Source organism: Propithecus coquereli, unplaced genomic scaffold (genome assembly GCF_000956105.1).
Source record: "Propithecus coquereli isolate 6110/MARCELLA unplaced genomic scaffold, Pcoq_1.0 Scaffold122, whole genome shotgun sequence".
Classification (NCBI taxonomy): Eukaryota; Metazoa; Chordata; class Mammalia; order Primates; family Indriidae; genus Propithecus; species Propithecus coquereli.
Window position 1 is genome coordinate 4,267,849 of NW_012136303.1, and position 16,340 is coordinate 4,284,188.

The following is a 16,340-nucleotide window of genomic DNA, read 5'->3' on the forward strand; positions in this document are numbered from 1 at the left end:
ACTGTTTAGGCTCCTGGGCTCTAGGGAGCAGACATACACACTTTGGATCCTGGCTCCCACCCCCACCTCCACCCCCACTAGCTCCATGTGTGACCTCATTATAGGGCTTCAACCTCTCTGAAGCCCAGTCTTATTAACATTAAAATAGGTCATTATACGTGCCTCTTTTGCTGTTGTGAGAACCCATTGAGACGCTGTAGAAAAGTGTTCGGCCAGGCCTGGGACCTGTGATGAGCAGTCAGTACGTGGAGACCCCGCATATTAAAGGAATTAAGTGTGGCCCATCGACCACCTGCATCGGAACCCCATGGGAGAACTCATTAAAATGTGGTTTCCTGGGCTTCCTGCCCAGAAAGTCCGATTCTGCAGGTCTGGGACGGAGGTCATGAGTGTGCATTTGAAACCAGTCGCTGCCTCCCAAATCTGGCAGGAGTTGGTTTGAGAAGGTCTGTGCCTGTCAAACCTCAACGGTCCAGCTCCTGAAGAGACTGACAAGTTTCCAGGTGGGCTGGGAAGAGCAGATAACAGGTGCAGGGATGGGGAAGGTCACGTCTCTGGGTGTCCATCCTCCTACCAGCCCGGTATGCTACTGCAGGTCTTGTGTCCCACAGCGCCTGTCCCCCGCCAGGAGAGGCCCAGCCAGGTTGCCAGGGGGAGGGGCAAAAGGAAAGGGCCTCCCGGGAGAGGGAACAGAATGGAAAGTGAAACCCGACCACCCAGACTTTCACTTTCGTCGCCTCCGAGCACCATCCAGGTGGCCCGGTGATCCCCAGCCTACACAGGTCCAGCTGCTGTGAGCCCAGGACTTGGCCCCCAGCGCACTGCATTCCCAATGGCCAGCAGCCCCTGTCGGAGGAAGAAGCGGGGGAAAGTCTCCAATGACAGCAGGCGACCCACAGCAGGAGCCGGAGGTCCCCTGCGCCTTCGTGACTGGCTGGTGGCACAGATCGAGAGTGGGCGCTACCTGGGGTTGCACTGGGAGGACGCGGGCAAGACCCTCTTCCGCATCCCCTGGAAGCACGTAGCCAAGCAGGGCTACCAGGCACAGCAGGATGCAGCGCTCTTCAGGGTAAGGGGACAGGGAACCGGGGTCACCCAGCCCTGGGGGTAGGCTCACAGTCCCAGCACCCGGACCAACAAACAGCTATGTGACCTTGGGCTACTTGCTGGCCTCCAGGATTGAGGGTCGTGTTCTCCACATATGGGAGACCCTCAGAGACCCTCTTCCAATAGCATCAGCCAAGACTGTCATGACCTGCCCCACCCCCACCTCTCAGAGGGCCTCCCCCTCCCCCCCCCACCCCCGCACAATGAGACAGCACGAGTGCAAGTTCCCTCAACCTCCCACGCCCCAAACCGCCAACCTCTGCAGCCTGGGGACCTTTTCTGTGCTCCCAAGACCAGCCCTTATCAGAACCCCCTGCAGGAATGATCTCCCCTTCCCCAGTTATCCTTAACTTTTTCTAAACTGGCTCCTTTTCCACGAACGTTTAAATTCTAGAACCTCTCTTCCGAGCAATAAACAACAAACCACCATCAGGCCGCTGCCACCACCACCCCTAGCACCACAGTGACCTGCAGCCCCTCCTCCCTGGCCTCCCTCTCCTTTCACAGTGTGAAGCACCCCTCTCTCCTACCCCTCCCCATCCTCCACCCCCATGCCCAGTCTGGCTTCTGTCCCTCCTGCTAATGTCTTTAGTTGCCAAATCCAAGGATGCATGGCTGCCTCCATCCTCCTTGACTCCTGGGTGGGTCTGCACCTGGTGGACCCTCCCTCCTTCTTGAAACATTCTCACTTGACCCTCCCTCCTTCTTGAAACATTCTCACTTGGGTTTCCAGTTTCCCGAATCTCTGCTGCCCACCTCCTAACCCCCTCCCAGGCCCCTGGTTCTCAGCCTCCATCCTATCCCCTCTGTTGTTGGGGCTCCCAGCACTCACACCTGGACCTAAGTCCCACTCTCCTGCCTCCATGGCCTCAGCATGGAGGCTCTGGGCCTTCCCTCCAAGCCTCAGGCCTGCTGGTCTAACTGCCTTCTGGTGCTGTCTCTTGGATGGCCCCCAGCCCCTCAAACACATGTGCCCCCCAGAGCATCCCAAATACCACACTCATCAGCTCACTCCCTTAAACTTCTGCCACCTGCGTACCTGAACCCTGGCCGCTCCCCCTCTTCCAACCTCAGTCTGCTCCACGGCCAAGGCCTGCTGCTGGCTCTTCCTGCAGAACATCTCTCCAGTCCGTCCACTTGAACCCACTCCTTCCATCTCTCCCAGGACAGCTGCAGTGACCTCACTGGGCTCTCTGCTTCCCCCTATCCCTGGACAATCCACACAGTCCTCCAGGGGGATCGTTCTAAATGCAAATCTGGTCTCCATCCTCCCCTACTCAAAATCTTTCCACAGCTCCCTACTGTCCTTGTGAAAAAGTCCCAACTCCTCACCATGGCCTGGAAGCCATGCACGAACTGCCCCTCCCCCGCCTCATCTCTCTCTCCACTCCCTCCCCTCCCCCACTTCAGTTCTTTCTGTTTCTCAATGCTTCCTGTCCTTGTCACCATTAGACCTTTGCACATGCTGTCCCCTCTGCCTGCAACACCTCTCCTCTTCACCTTTGCCTGGCCAACTGCCCCATCCTCAGTGTAAACATCTCTTCGAGAGAGCCTTCCCTGATGCATTCATTTATTGAGTGCATTTATTAAGCTCCAGTTCGGTACTTCTCCCAAGTCCAAGGCACAGGCTCATTGGAACAGCTTTCTCTATGAATTTTAAGTGCCTGGTATGAGTCTGTCTCCTCCAGCAGACCAGGAGCTGCTTGAGGGTGGCAATGACATCAAGCACAGTGCCTGGCACACAGTAGGTGCTCAATAAGTGTTGAATGGGTGGTTGCATGGCCTGTCCCTTAAGACTTCTGCGCTGTTGGTCAGAAGTGAGAGATTCTGGAGACTGGCTCTACCCACCCTGCTGGCTGCTCCAACCCACCGCCGGCACACACGCGTCACTCCTTAGCGTCAGACCCTCTGGTGCCCCAGAGCCCATGGGATAAAGCGTGGCCTTAAGGACATTCGTGATCTGGCTTCAACCTATCTCCTCTCCCTTAATTCCTCTTCCCTTTCCCCCACATACCGTCTATCCTCATTCAAGGATTCTGTATTTGCAAATTCTCCTACTTGCTCCAATTTATTTGTAATCCCAAAATCAATACTTGAGTCACTTCCATGTCCATTCATAGCTATACACAGAATGGCAAAAATCTAAGTCGACCTTCAGGAACATTTGAAGCTGAGGTCAAACAAGGCAATTCCCTGCCTTCTTGTTTTGGCTCCCGTACTGTAAACAAGTGGCCTTTTCACAGTCTGTTTAGCACCACATGTTTAAATATTTCTATCCTTTTTCTTGGTGATTTCACTGTTTGAATGACCCTCAAGCATAATGCTGAAGTGCTGTCTAGTATTCCTGAGTGCAGGAAGGCTGTGATGTGCCGTATGGGGAAAACAACGTTAGACAAGCTTCATTCGGGCATGCTCTGTAGTGCTGTTGGCCATGAGTTCAATGTTAATGAATCAGCAGTATATATTAAATAAAGCGTCCTCAGACAGAAACACACATGAAGCAAGATTATGTATTGATCGGTTGATGAAAGTAGTGTGACCAGAGATTGGCAGGAACCTAGCCCTGTATTTCCCCTGGGAGCAATGGTTCCGTGTTCTCTAGTTCAGTGTTTGTGGAGACTATAGAATATAACTACCTTGAGCAATGACAGTCTACTGTACACGTACCCTCAGACACACACACCCTGCAGCAGCAACACCCGGCTGCTCACCGTTCCCCGCATGCATCGTGCCTTCCACGCCTCCAGACCTTTGCTCAAGCTATCCTCTCTGCCAGGAATGCCACTCCACCTCCCAACTTCCTACTCAACCTTCAAGGCCCAGGTCAGTGCATTCAACAAATATTTTTCAAACATCCTCTGTGGGCCAGGCACCATTTTAGTTGTTTGGGCACCCGGCAGTGAACGAAACGAAGATTCCTCTTACCATGACGACAGTACCCCCTGCCCTGTGCTCTCATTCCTTTGAGTATTCTTAATGCAATGAATACGTGCTGCAATGAATAAGCGCTGGCTGTGTGCCAGGCGCTGTGCTGCGCACTCTACACACACCAGCTCATCTTGCACCCACCACAACCACGTGAGGTTAGGTGGTTATCAACACCTACAGAAAATGTTTACAGACAACGACATCAAGCCTCAAAAGGTCTCACGGCTGGCATTAACACAGGAACTGTGGCTTTTCTGTTTTGCTGTCTGTGTTTACCACTAGACCTGGAGTCTCTGAGGACAATGACTGGTGCAACTTATCAGTTAAATCCCCCTTGGCCCTGAATGTGATAAATGTAGCAATACATCTCCTGATGGCCTCCCCTTGGACCACACTGCTCCAGCCACGCTGGCCGTGCCTGAATTTATCAATCTCTTTCCCACTACAGGCCCTTTGCACTTGCTGTTCCTCTAAACCTTCAGTTTGTCAGACTCCGTTCTCTTCATTCATGCTTCAGCCCAAATGTCACCTCATCAAAGAAGCCTTTTCTGATAGCCCTCTCTAAAGTAGCCCCTCATTTTTCTTATTTATTTACTTATTTATTCCCTCCACCACAATAAACAGTCATTCCAATGTATTTAACAAATATCTTTGGTTCGTATGTTGATGTTTTGTGTGTGTTCTTATCTTATACACATCACGTGTTGTACATCTCATTCTGTGTCTTACTTTTTTTTTATTTATGACCATGCTTTAAAGATCTGTTCTTGTAGATCTAATCTCTTGCTCCTAGATGCTTCTAGATGCTGTATAGACTCCATAGTGGGTAGCCATGACATGCACACCCCCATTCACTTTCCCAGGGTTGGACCCAAATTTGCTTCCAACTCCCAAGGCCACAAATAATGCTGCCATGGATTTCCTTGACCAGGTCTCCCCTTGTGAGCCCCTCTGAGAATGCCTTTGGAATTGGGAATCGGGATTTTTGCTCACAGGGTGTGTTTATACGACTTAATTCAACTAGGCATGCCAGATTACCAGCCAGGAGCACCGCACCCATTCTACACCCACCGGCAACTCCCCGCCACATTCCCCCACACCACATCCCCGCCAACTCCTGGTATCAGCCAACTTGCTAAACTTAGCTTATTGGTGATAGCTCACATTTTTATTTGCATTTCTTTGGTACGAATGAGTTTAAGCACCTCCTCATATGCTCATGACTTTTGGTTTTCTCTTCCATAAGCCACCAATTCCTATCCTTTGATAAGAATTTTCTCTTTAGAGAATGCTCTCTGTTTCTTGTTGATTTGCACAAGTTCCTTGTATGTTCTATATGTCAGCCCCTTGTTGATTTCAGACAGTGTAATTTTTTGTCTTGTGGGTCATGCCTTTTAGGTTTTGTGTGAGAAGTGTTCTCTGCCCCTAGAAGGTGTTCTCCTACATTATTGCCTATTAATTTTATAGTTTTACCTCTTACCTTTGGTTTTTTAAATCATCTGGAGTCTCCTTTGTGTTTGGCAATAGGTAGGGATTTAGTCTTATGGTTCTCTAGACAGCAAACGACTGCTATTATTTTATATCCTATCACCATATTTATTTTTTCTCTTATTTATCACAATCCGTAATTTGGAATATAGTTATTTCTGTTTAATTGATTGCAGCTGTCTTCTCCCGCTAGACTTGGGCTCCTTGAGAGCAGGAACCGTGTCTGTCTTGTGTCCCATTCAATCCCCAGCCCTGGCTCAGACCGAGAACACAGTAGGAGCTCAAAGAACATGTGTTGGAGGGAGGGAGGGAAGGAGGAGGAAGGAGGGAGAGAGGGTGGGGGGCAAGGCAGACCCTCATCCCTCCTGCAAGGCCCCAGCCCCTACCCCAGGCTATTCTTCCCCAAGTACCCCTGCCCCTCCCCAGGCCTGGGCCGTGCACAAGGGCAAGCACCTGGAGGGCACCGACAGGGAGGACCCCTCCACCTGGAAGACGCGGCTCCGCTGTGCCCTCAACAAGAGTGCCGACTTCTGTGAGGTGCGCGAACGCAGCCAGCTGGACATCTCCAACCCCTACAAGGTCTACAGGATTGTGTCTGGCGATGCCCATGGCCCAGGTACCCTCCTGCCCCTGGAGGTAGTGGCCAAGGGTGGCTCTCTGGTTAACAAGGATCTCACTTTGCTCATCTATAAAATGGAGAATGGGGGACTCAAGCTTTAACTCATGGGCTAGTAAATTTAGAAGGACCCTTAGACCACCCAGTTTATCTCCCCATTTGAAAAGGAGGAAACTGAGGCCCAGAGATAGGTGGGCCTTGCCTGAGGCCATGCAACAAGCTGGGGTACTCTTGCCTGAGGTCACCTCAGTTGAGGGGCCCATGTCTCTTGTTCCATGCAGTTGCCAAGGCCTGTGATCCCGCTGAAGAGGGGGGCATTCCCTCCAGCCAGCAGGAGCCCCCTGGGGAAGTGACTGAACCAGTCTGTGGGACAGACCAGGTTGGTGTGTCCCTCCAGCCTCTGCAGCCTTGCCAGCTCAGTTACCTCTCACCCAAGCCACCCACTGGCCCTGCCCTGTCCGGCCCTGACCCCCAGTGCTGCTCTCCTCTTGGCAGCCCCACCTCTTCCCACCTCTGCTCCAGCTCTTGCTCCACGGGCAGCCCACCCTTCCCCTCCACCAGCTTCAGTTCCCTTACTCTATTTTCTCCACGATCACCCCCCCCGCCGCCATCGTTGGGGCCATCACTCTGCCCCATGCACCCTACGAAGTCCAGCCTGTCACCTCTGCCTCCCTCACTGTTCCCATCAGCCCCATCAGCTCCGTCTCCACCGCTCTGTGTCACAGCCCCCATCTCCACCCCACCACCTCTCCCCATCATCGATGGCTCATTGCTGTCCCCGTGCCCCCATCAGCATCCGGCCCATGGCTCTGTTCCCCCATGTCTACCTTCTCCGGCTCCGTCACCTCCGCATTTACCCCCAGCACCCTCTCCCTGTCACAGTGACCCACTCTGACGCTGTTGTCCACAGCACCCCCATCAACTCTCTCTTTACCTCCATGGGGGGCAGGGGGCTTAAGCTCTGAAACTCTGAAGCTTTAAAGCTCCTATCAACCCCAGCTGGCCTTCAGCCTGCCCAGACCTCCCTCTGCCCTGGTGGGGACAGTCTGGGAACTTCTCTGACCCACAGGTCTCTTCTCCCACCCTAATGGCCCCCTCTCCCAATGCTCAGGATGGCTCCAGATTAGCCACAGATGAGGACAAGGAGCAGCCCCCTAGGCTGGCCCAGGAAGGCTCGTTGCCACCAGCCACCTTCCTCCCAGGCCCTTTGGCTGACCACAGTAAGGACTGGGCCTCCTCACCCACCCCTGCCTCCTCCCCGCCTCCTCCTTGACCTGGAGGTTCCGGGGGCCGGGGTGAGGTGGTGGTTGACTGCTTCCTCTCCTTTCCCAGGGTACCAGGCATGGGACACCAAACACCCCTGGAGCACGACGCCCTCTGAGGAATCCAGCAACCCTGGTAAGGAGTCTAAAGGCCCTGCCCTCTGACGAGTGTGCAGAACTGGGCAGGACCCAGGGTTGGGGCCAGCTAGCCTCTGTTTCCCACCCAGTCTGCCAGTAAACCACCACAACAGCTAATGTTTGCTGCAGGCTTAGTGTATGTCAGGCATCCTTCCATGAGCCCCCCTCCTCCAACAGCCCTATGATGCTGTTATCCCCGACGTACACATGCAGAAACCGAGACACAGAGGTTAAGAACCTTGCCCAAGGTGGCACAGCTAGTAACCCCGGGAAAGTTGCTAACAGGTCACAGCCCCCAAGTGGCAGTGAGAGAAGAGAATCCAAGGTCCTAGCTGCTGAGCCCACATCCCTAACCATAGAGCTGCTGGCTCCTCCAGTGGGATGCTGCTATGCTGTTGTCACTGTTGTTGCTGTTATTATTACTTCTACCAGCATTAAAATCTTTGCTGGGAGAAAGCTCCTAGAATCCCAGAGTATTTGCTGGGATGGCCTCCAAGTCATGCCCTCATTGTACAGATGGCCCCAAAGCTAATGCTTTTAACCACGGAGCTCAACTAAGTGTGTTTATACTCGAAGCTATTGTTTATTACTACTGCCACTACTAGAATTAGTATTATCCCTGATTGGGAAGGAGCGCCAAAAATTCCCTAGGTGAGGACCGGAAGGACCGTCCGGTCCCCTGCCCAGTTGTTAAGGGAGGAAGGATGGGGCAGGGCTGCGCCGCCAACGCCCCGGCCCGCGCTCCCGCTCTCCGGGCCCGCAGGCTGCTGGCTGCACGTGCGGGTCTTCTACGGCGCGGCGCTGGTGCGGGAAGCTACCGCGCGCGCCGCCGAGGGCTGCTGTCTGAGCCCGAAGGCGGCCGCCGCCACCGCAGCCGCCGAGCGCCTGCTGGGGCCACCCCCACGCGTCGCGCAAGTCCGCTTCCCGGAGCCACCGCCCGGCGCCCACGTGCTGCAGCGCCTGATGCGCCACCTAGAGCGCGGCGTGCTGCTGTGGGTGGCGCCCGAGGGCGTGTTCGCCAAGCGCCTGTGCCAGGGCCGCGTGTACTGGCGTGGCCCGCTCGCCCCGCACCGCGCGCAGCCCAACAAGCTGGAGCGCGAGCAAACCTGCCAGCTGCTCGACGCGCGCCGCTTCCTGGAGGGTAAGAGCGCGACAGTAGGGCAGCTGGCAGAGCGAGGCAGAGTGGCGAGGGCACAGGGGGCGTGGGCATGAGGTGGGCAAAGGAATGTGGACAGAGGAGAGTGGGTACATGAGATGCGGGCGCAGGGGAACGGGCTTAAGGGTGGTAGGCATGGGATAGGCACGTAAACAAAGGCTATGGCACAGGAGCATCGGAATGGGAAAGGGCTGGGCACAGATATGGATATAGGCGCATAGGGGGTGTAGGCGCCAGAGGCAGGCTTGGGGCATTGCGTGTGGGGCGCAAGCAAAGGACTTGGATACGTGTGTTGGCATAGGGGCTCTGGGCATAGGGTGGGCATCAGGTGCTCTGGGCACGAGGTAGGCATAGGCGAGTGGCAGTGGCATAGGATGGGCATAAAGCGTGGGAGAGGGCATAGGCGCACCAGGCAAAGGACATGAGCACTGGAAGTGGGCACAGACGTGGGACGTGGGACAGGCATAGGGGCGTGGAAGTGGGTAAAGGGCACAGGAACACAGTGGGGATGTGGGCGTACAGGGCTCGGGCATGGGATGTGAGCACAAGGTGGGATGGGATGCCTGGGTGGGAGGCCTAGCTCTTGGCCCAGCCCCCACAGTCTCGGTGCCCGTAGAACTACGCGCCCACCTGCAGGATGGTCACCCGGAGCCAGAGTACCAGATCCGTCTGTGCTTTGGCGAGGAGTACCCGGGCCCTCCGGACCAGCCCGAAGAGCGGCTCCTCATGGCACACGTAAGTCCCTCCCCTACTCCGGCAGAGAACCAGAGCCTCCAGTTTTCTTTCAGAGCCCCTCACCAACTCCTCCCAGTCTCAGCTGCGCCCCCGACCTGCTGTATGACCCTACCTGAAAAATGGGGGTGGGGAGGGGCTGTCACTAGGGCTATGACTTCCCACCTAAAATGCTGGAGGCGGAAGGCTCATTGCCCCACCCCCCCCCCCCCCCCCCGCAGGTGGAACCTGTCTTCGCCCGAGAGCTCCTCCTGCACTCGAAGCGCCTGGGCTCCCGCGCCCTGCCGGGTCCTTAGCCTGGCGTCCCCGACGGCGTCACCCACCTTCTGACGCAGCTGAGTCGCTTCCTCCTGCTAAGGCAGCCCCCTACAGGTTGCGGACCCCTACCCCTAACCCAGCCCTGCACACACTGAGCCAGTGGAGTTGGGGCCTCTCCCACCTGTCGCCCAGGTTGGCGGGACAGCGGAAGCCAATCGTGCCTCGACCTCTCTGCAGCGGGGATGGAGCCCCGGACCGGCCAGTAGGCGGCACCGCCGGGCCGCTGGGCCTGGGGCGTCAGCGGGAAACGGAACTCGGTCTTGAGGCCCCGGAAATGCAGCAACTGGGGCAGAAGCAAGACTTCATCCTTTGTGGAGAACACAACATGCAAATAGCGGCTTACTTAGAGCGTGCCTTAACCTGCATTGAGCCCATTGCAGCGTTTGCTTATAGCTGAGTGTACGACAGTTAGATCCTCAGGGTTTAGAGCAGGGCCACCCAGTAACAAAATTGCCTGGCCTGGGAGGGGCCCTGAGTTTCCAAACCCTTCCTATCCCCTGCCACTAATCTCTCTTCTTTATTTGGGGGACTAGAGAGGGTCCCCAAACTGAGGACTTGATCTGAACCCTGGGCTTTGGATGCTAACCATTGAATGGCCAGCACCTGTAGGACACTGTCTTTGGAGAAACTGAGGCAGGCCCCAAAACACAGCCCTAAGGCAGAGGCTAAAGTAGGAGTCCAGCCCCTCTCCAAGCCCCCCCTGATCTTTGCAAAGTGTAAGTTGCAATGAATCCTTGAGAATCCAGGTTTGAGGCACAAGCATAAAGCCGGTTCCCCCTGGCTTATGAGTAAAGTTATTAGACCTTTTTTCCTTTTCTGATTTCTGACTTTATTTATAGGAATCTTCTTCTGGATGCCAATATAATAAATCCCTTTTAGTGATACATGAATAAACCATTTTACGGGGGGAAAACTGTATGATTCAACAAAGGACAGAAGTCGGTCAGTTGCTGGGGTTCTTTTTTAATCATTTAACAGACATTTATTGAGCAACTACTCTGTTCCAGGCCTCCGTTCCAGTGTCCAGTGTGGGACACTGGAGATCGAGCAAAACAGCATGATCCCTGCACTCTTAGGGTTCACATTCTGTTTTCCAGTGAGGATCTAGTGACTGTCCCCTCCCCCTGCCCCTCACAGAAGGAGTGGCGTTAAAGAATTACAGAATCTTGGGTTCTAATCTCGGCTTTGTCACTAGCTAGCTGTGGGTCCTCAGGCAAATTATTCAACTTCTCTGAGCCTCAGAGCTCTCTTCTATTCAAAAGAAGCTATGAAGGTCTCTGGAGCAGGGTTGGTCAGAGGAGTAAGTGGGCAGGGGGGTGGCAGGGGGTTGCGAGCTGGCCTGGCACAGAGTAGGTGACCACTGACTTGGGAGCGTGAGAGCAGGGAGGATGCTGCCCTGTCCTTCAGAAGGCCTGACTGTCTGTTCTGGGCTTTGCTGTACCTCCCAGCCCAAGGGGTAGCCTCAGTTAAGAGTGACAGTCCACAGCTATGTTCAAACCCCTACTCTGTGCTAGGCTCTCCAAGGGTGCTGGATTCTGTGTAAGGAAACCTGTTGCCTCCTTACTATGGCCTGGACAGCTGAGGAGTTGCCAGCTCCATTTTAGAGATGGGGAAACTGAGGCTCAGCCAAGGTCTTGAGATGCCCCTTGGGAGGGGGGATGTCTCTACCCCAATGGCTGCCCTCCCCACGCTAGTCACTGGGGGGCCCCAGGGGCTGGGCAGAACTGGGTCTCACTGGCCTTCGTCCTGCTTCCCGGCACCTCTCCCCGCAGACACCCCAGTGCTGGGAGGGCAGGGAGCAGTGGGGCCCCAAGGGCTCTTCCCTGCCGGGAGGAGAAAGCAGCCCACTGGCCTGGGAGGAGGAGAGGGGCAAGGGGGACTAGAGGCCCCCAGGGCTTTTCTAGGACTGGGCTCAGGCTCCGCTCTCTCTGCTCTCTCTGCCCCTCCTTGTGGACCTGTCTCCCTCCGTATCTCCTTTCTCTCTCTCTGTGGATTTCTCCGTTTGTCTCAGTGAGTCTGAATTTCTCCATACCTTAGCTGTGTGTGTGTCTCTGGCTCTGCGTGTCTCTGTCCGTTTTGCTTGTCTCTGTCTTATCTTTGTTTGTCTCTTTATGTCTCTCCCTCTCTCTGTCTCTGTCTCTCCCCCTGTCTCTGTTTCTTTACGTTTCTGCCTCTATCTCTTCTGGTTTCTGTCTCTGTCCTGCTCAGTTTCACATCCTGTCCCTCCCAGCCGCCATCCCGCAGCACACGTGGGCTGAGGGTCTCCGTCCCTTCCCTCCCACCTCCTCAGCCCCAGCAGGTGCTCAGCTTCCCAGTCCTGGCCTCCCTGCCCGCCTCTCCTGGGCCTTGGAGGAGTGGGGTGAGGGAGGAAGGGAGGGCAGCCTGGCGGGCCCACCCCTTTTTGCCTTTCCAGGCTGGGAGGCTGGGCCAGTGGGCCTTTTAAGCAGCCTGGGCTGGCTGTTCCGGACACCAGCCCTGGACACCGTGCCTGGCCCCTCTGGTCCTCGCAGCCCGGCCAGCCCGGCCAGCATGCAGCAGCAGCCCCCGCCCGGGCCCCGGGCCCCTGCCGCCGAGCCGACCAAGCCTCCCTACAGCTACATAGCCCTCATTGCCATGGCCATCCAGAGCTCGCCTGGGCAGCGGGCCACCCTCAGTGGCATCTACCACTACATCATGGGCCGCTTCGCCTTCTACCGCCACAACCGGCCTGGCTGGCAGAACAGCATCCGCCACAACCTGTCACTCAACGAGTGCTTTGTCAAGGTGCCCCGTGATGACCGCAAGCCAGGCAAGGGCAGCTACTGGACACTGGACCCCGACTGCCACGACATGTTCGAGCACGGCAGCTTCCTGCGACGACGCCGCCGATTCACCAGGCGGACAGGTGCTGAGGGGACCAAGGGCCCTGCCAAGGCACGCCGCGGACCCCTCAGAGCGACCAGTCAGGACCCGAGGGTCCCCAACACTACGACCGGCAAACAGTGCCCATTCCCATCAGAGCTGCCAGACCCCAAGGGCCCAAGCTTTGGGGGTCTGGCAGGGGACTTGCCAGTCAGCACGTGCCCAGCAACTCCCGATGCCAGGCCTCGGCCACCCACGGAGCCCAAAGAGATTTCCATGCCCAAGCCTGCAGGCCCAGGGGAGCTCCCCGCGGCCACCTCGGCTTCCCCATGCCCAGCGTTTGGCTTTCCTGCTGGCTTCTCTCAGGCCGACAGTTTCAACAAGGCCCCTACACCTGCCTTGACCCCCGAGCCAGGCACCGGGAGCAGCTACCAGTGCCGGCTGCAGGCGCTGAATTTCTGCGTGGGGGCCGACCCAGGCCTTGAGCACCTCTTGGCCTCGGCAGACCCCTCCCCTGCACCACCTACTCCTCCAGCCTCACTCCGGGCCCCACTGCCCCTGCCAGCTGACCCCAAGGAACCCTGGGCTGCAGGTGGCTTCCCTGTCCAGGGAGGCTCTGGCTACCAACTGGGGCTGACACCCTGCTTATACCGGACGCCAGGAATGTTCTTCTTTGAGTGAAGGCAGCCTCGCCTCAGGCGGTCCCTGCAGGGGTCCTGCCAACTGCACCCTCCAGGTCGAGCTTGGCTCTGGGACCTGGAGAGCTCTCGAAGGACCCAGCCCTGGCATGCCGAGGACAACCAGGACCGAGAGCCGGGAGAGAAGCCAAGCGCGGGCAGAGCATTCAGCCAGGCCCCGGGGCCTCTGCACGCACCTGGGGGTGAGGGGAAGTGGGTCCCTTGGGAGTGACTCTGTGGCTCTCAGGGCCAATAAAGGCAATGTGATGATGAGCTCAGCTTGCTGGATGGTCGGGGCCGAGGCTGGGACGCCAGGTTCGGGCTGGGGGCTGTGGCTGTGGGGCTATGCGGCAGAGGCCGGCACCCAGATGGAAGCATCTCACATGAGGCTTTCTCCTGCTGGGGACTTTCTCGGGGAGTTTCCCAGGAAAGCAGAGGAGGGGGAGGCAGGGAATTGGGGGAGGAGGGATGCAACCGAGAGAGACCGGCACAGGGTGAGGCTGGGCTGGCCTAACTCTCCTGCCCCAAACTCTGAGGCTCAGCGTCCCCCATTATGAGCAGTCACAATAACCGTGACCATGTGTGGCATTTATTCGGTCCTGGCTTGTACGTATCATCTCACCTGTGTGATGTGGAATGTTAGCCCTGTTTCCAGCAGTGGAAACTGAGGCTCAGGCGTTGGGGGCACACTAGCCCCAGCTCCAGCTGGCACATGAGTGCAGAGGAGAAATCAAACCATGTCTGTGTGGCTCTACTCTCCAGCCCCGGACCTGAAGTTTGAGCGAGGACGCAGGGGTGGAGACCACAGTTGGAGCAGAGCTGGCGGTGCCCCAGAGGGAGGGCTTTGTTTAAATCCTGAATGCCAAGTCTAAAAAGGCAGCCCTTAGTGCTGTGCAGGCTGGGAACCCAAGGCCCAAGAGGCAGTACCTATCCCCTTCTTTGCATTTCCCACACTAATGGGGACCCACCACCCCCCGAGCCCCAGCTCTCCAAGGTCTTCTGGTGACTCTTGCAGAAAGCATTTCTCTCAGGACAGGGACAGGGTCTGTGGCTGTCCTGGGTACAGATCGAAAGTGACTAAGCCCTGACCTTTGACCTTCTCTAGCTACCCCCTTTGTGGAAGCAGGAGAAATGGGGGTATTCATCCTCCTCAGAGGAACAGACATAGAACCTGAAACCTCACTGTCCCCGCAGCTCCCAAGAGTTGGAGGAGCAGAGGCAAATGGCTTCCTCCCCAGAGCCTCAGTCCTCCCGTCTGGATCACGGGTGTTTGCAGAGAGGCCAGGATGCCGGGGGCACCTATATTCTGCTCTTTTGCATGGGGCCTGGAGGGTCTTATGTCCCATGAGGTGACACCCAGGGGGCTGGAGGCCCCTCTCGGGCAGGCAGCCCAGTCCCGGAGGACGTCCTTCGGGCAGACAGCCACGCTGGCTTCAGCCCCTGCTGCTCCCTCCTCCCTCCGCAGGTCCCCTGGGGCCTGGGAGGAAGCGAGCCCGGCTGGACAGCCCCAACTGTCTGGTTCCCACAGACTCAGAGCTGGGGTGGAGGGGGGACCTGCAGAGTGACAGGGGCTGGGAAAACGCCTGGCCAGCTGTGGGCCTCCCCCCCACGCTGTGCCTGCTGAGCCCCAGCCCGGAATCCGTCAGACAGTGGGGAGAAGGAGCGAGGGTCTGTCCTGCCCCATGTGGGCAGCCCTGTGGGTCCGAGGGGAGGGGGAAGGCCCTCGGTGAGTGAGGGGCTTGGGCAAGGAGGGGAAGGAGGCTCTTGTGTGGGTTTGTAGCCTGGTATGTGGCTGCGTGAGTCAGTGTGTCTCAGGCTGTGTGTGTGTGTGTGTGTGTGTGTGTGTGTGCACACACAAAGACAGGCTGTGCAGAGAGATTCAAAGGGGTGGGGGCTCTTCTCAGTTGGGCCAGGGAAGGAGGCCTCTGCTGGGCACCGTTCCCCGTTGTGCATTCCTGTGGCGCCCTGCTGATCCCAGGCACTTCCCAGCCTGTGTCCTGAGCCAGTAGGAAGATGGGGGGCTGGCCAGGCTGGGGGACCCACCTACCGGGCCTCCTGCCTTCTGCTTCTTTCTGTCACCAAGAGATACCTCCAGCTCCCACCTGACCACTCCCACCTGCGATCGTACCCACTTCCGCTGCCTTAACTGTGTAGCTCTTGGGGGCAGGGCCATCACTTGTGACTCTGCCTAAAGAACCCTCCTCATTGGAAGCTTGTCTGTCACCAGGAAGGGATCCTTGTCACCATTCTCCTCCTGAGCAGGTTAGAGCAAACAGGGGTGCTGAGACGCCTTGCAGAGTTAGGTTAAATCAAATCCTAAAATGGTAGAATCAGTGGTATTTCAGAATATTCCAGAGTTTTTAATCACAGCAGTTCAGATTCTTGGAATGTCAGAGTTGGAAGGGCATCTCCTGCCCAGTTGCTAAATACGACGTCAAATGGTCAACATCACGTGGGGTTCCAGGGAACGGGAGCCCACGGCCCTCAGAGCAGCCCCTTCCCACCAAAGTTTGGCAGCTCCAAAGGACTGTCAGGAAGCTCTTCACCTGCTGGGCCCTTGGTCTGTGCCCTCCCAAGGGAGGGAAGGACTCCCTGCCCCCAAGCAGCCCACCCCCACCCACAAGGCTGGCCTTCCTCGGAGGCCCCTCCGCCCCCACGTCTTATCTCAGGCCTGCTCTCCGCCCACCCGCTTCCTTCCCTGGTTTACAGCATTCCACCGCCCAGAGTTGGACACTCCTTCCCACACCCAGACAGAGCTTCGGCTGGGGGTGGGGAGCCCCTCTCCCTTGGAGTGCTGGGTCCCCAAGGCTGCCACGGTGCTGAGGAAGAAGGGGGAGGTTGTGTTGCAGCGTGGCATGTCCGCCTGCTGGGAGTGTACGGAGCCCAGAAATCCAGGCCTCACCCGAAACATCCCCTCCCCACACAGAGCAGGCTGCAGGGGGCCATGGGTGCCTCTGGAGCCCGACTGGATGGGTCCACATCCCAGCTCTGCCACTTCCTAGCTGTGTGACCTTGGGCAAGTGGCTGCCCCTCTCTGTGTTTTCCTCCTCTGTAAACTGTGGACACAGACAGTACCC

The 16,340-nt window shown here is 57.0% G+C and overlaps 2 protein-coding genes across 2 annotated transcripts; both read left to right on the forward strand.

The window, feature by feature from the left end:
- Positions 1–737: 737 nt before the first annotated feature.
- On the forward strand, positions 738–10,857 carry LOC105804959 (interferon regulatory factor 4-like). Its single transcript, XM_012637732.1, has 8 exons — positions 738–1,069; positions 5,950–6,139; positions 6,421–6,518; positions 7,251–7,359; positions 7,472–7,537; positions 8,303–8,680; positions 9,312–9,430; positions 9,649–10,857. The coding sequence occupies exons 1-8, from the start codon at positions 833–835 to the stop codon at positions 9,721–9,723; spliced, it is 1,272 nt and encodes a 423-aa protein (XP_012493186.1). The 5' UTR covers positions 738–832; the 3' UTR covers positions 9,724–10,857.
- A 1,160-nt stretch (positions 10,858–12,017) lies between these two features.
- Positions 12,018–13,537, forward strand: FOXS1 (forkhead box S1). The gene has a single exon (XM_012637734.1). The coding sequence runs from the start codon at positions 12,275–12,277 to the stop codon at positions 13,265–13,267; it is 993 nt and encodes a 330-aa protein (XP_012493188.1). The 5' UTR covers positions 12,018–12,274; the 3' UTR covers positions 13,268–13,537.
- The last annotated feature ends 2,803 nt before the right edge of the window (positions 13,538–16,340 follow it).

Excerpts from the sequence above, each read along its gene's own strand:
- FOXS1 (XM_012637734.1), top strand. The coding sequence starts at position 12,275 with ATGCAGCAGCAGCCCCCGCCCGGGCCCCGGGCCCCTGCCGCCGAGCCG.
- LOC105804959 (XM_012637732.1), top strand. The coding sequence starts at position 833 with ATGGCCAGCAGCCCCTGTCGGAGGAAGAAGCGGGGGAAAGTCTCCAAT. Across the intron at positions 6,519-7,250 it reads CAGTCTGTGGGACAGACCAG|GATGGCTCCAGATTAGCCAC; the intron begins GTTGGTGTGTCC and ends CCCAATGCTCAG. Across the intron at positions 7,360-7,471 it reads AGGCCCTTTGGCTGACCACA|GGTACCAGGCATGGGACACC; the intron begins GTAAGGACTGGG and ends CTCCTTTCCCAG.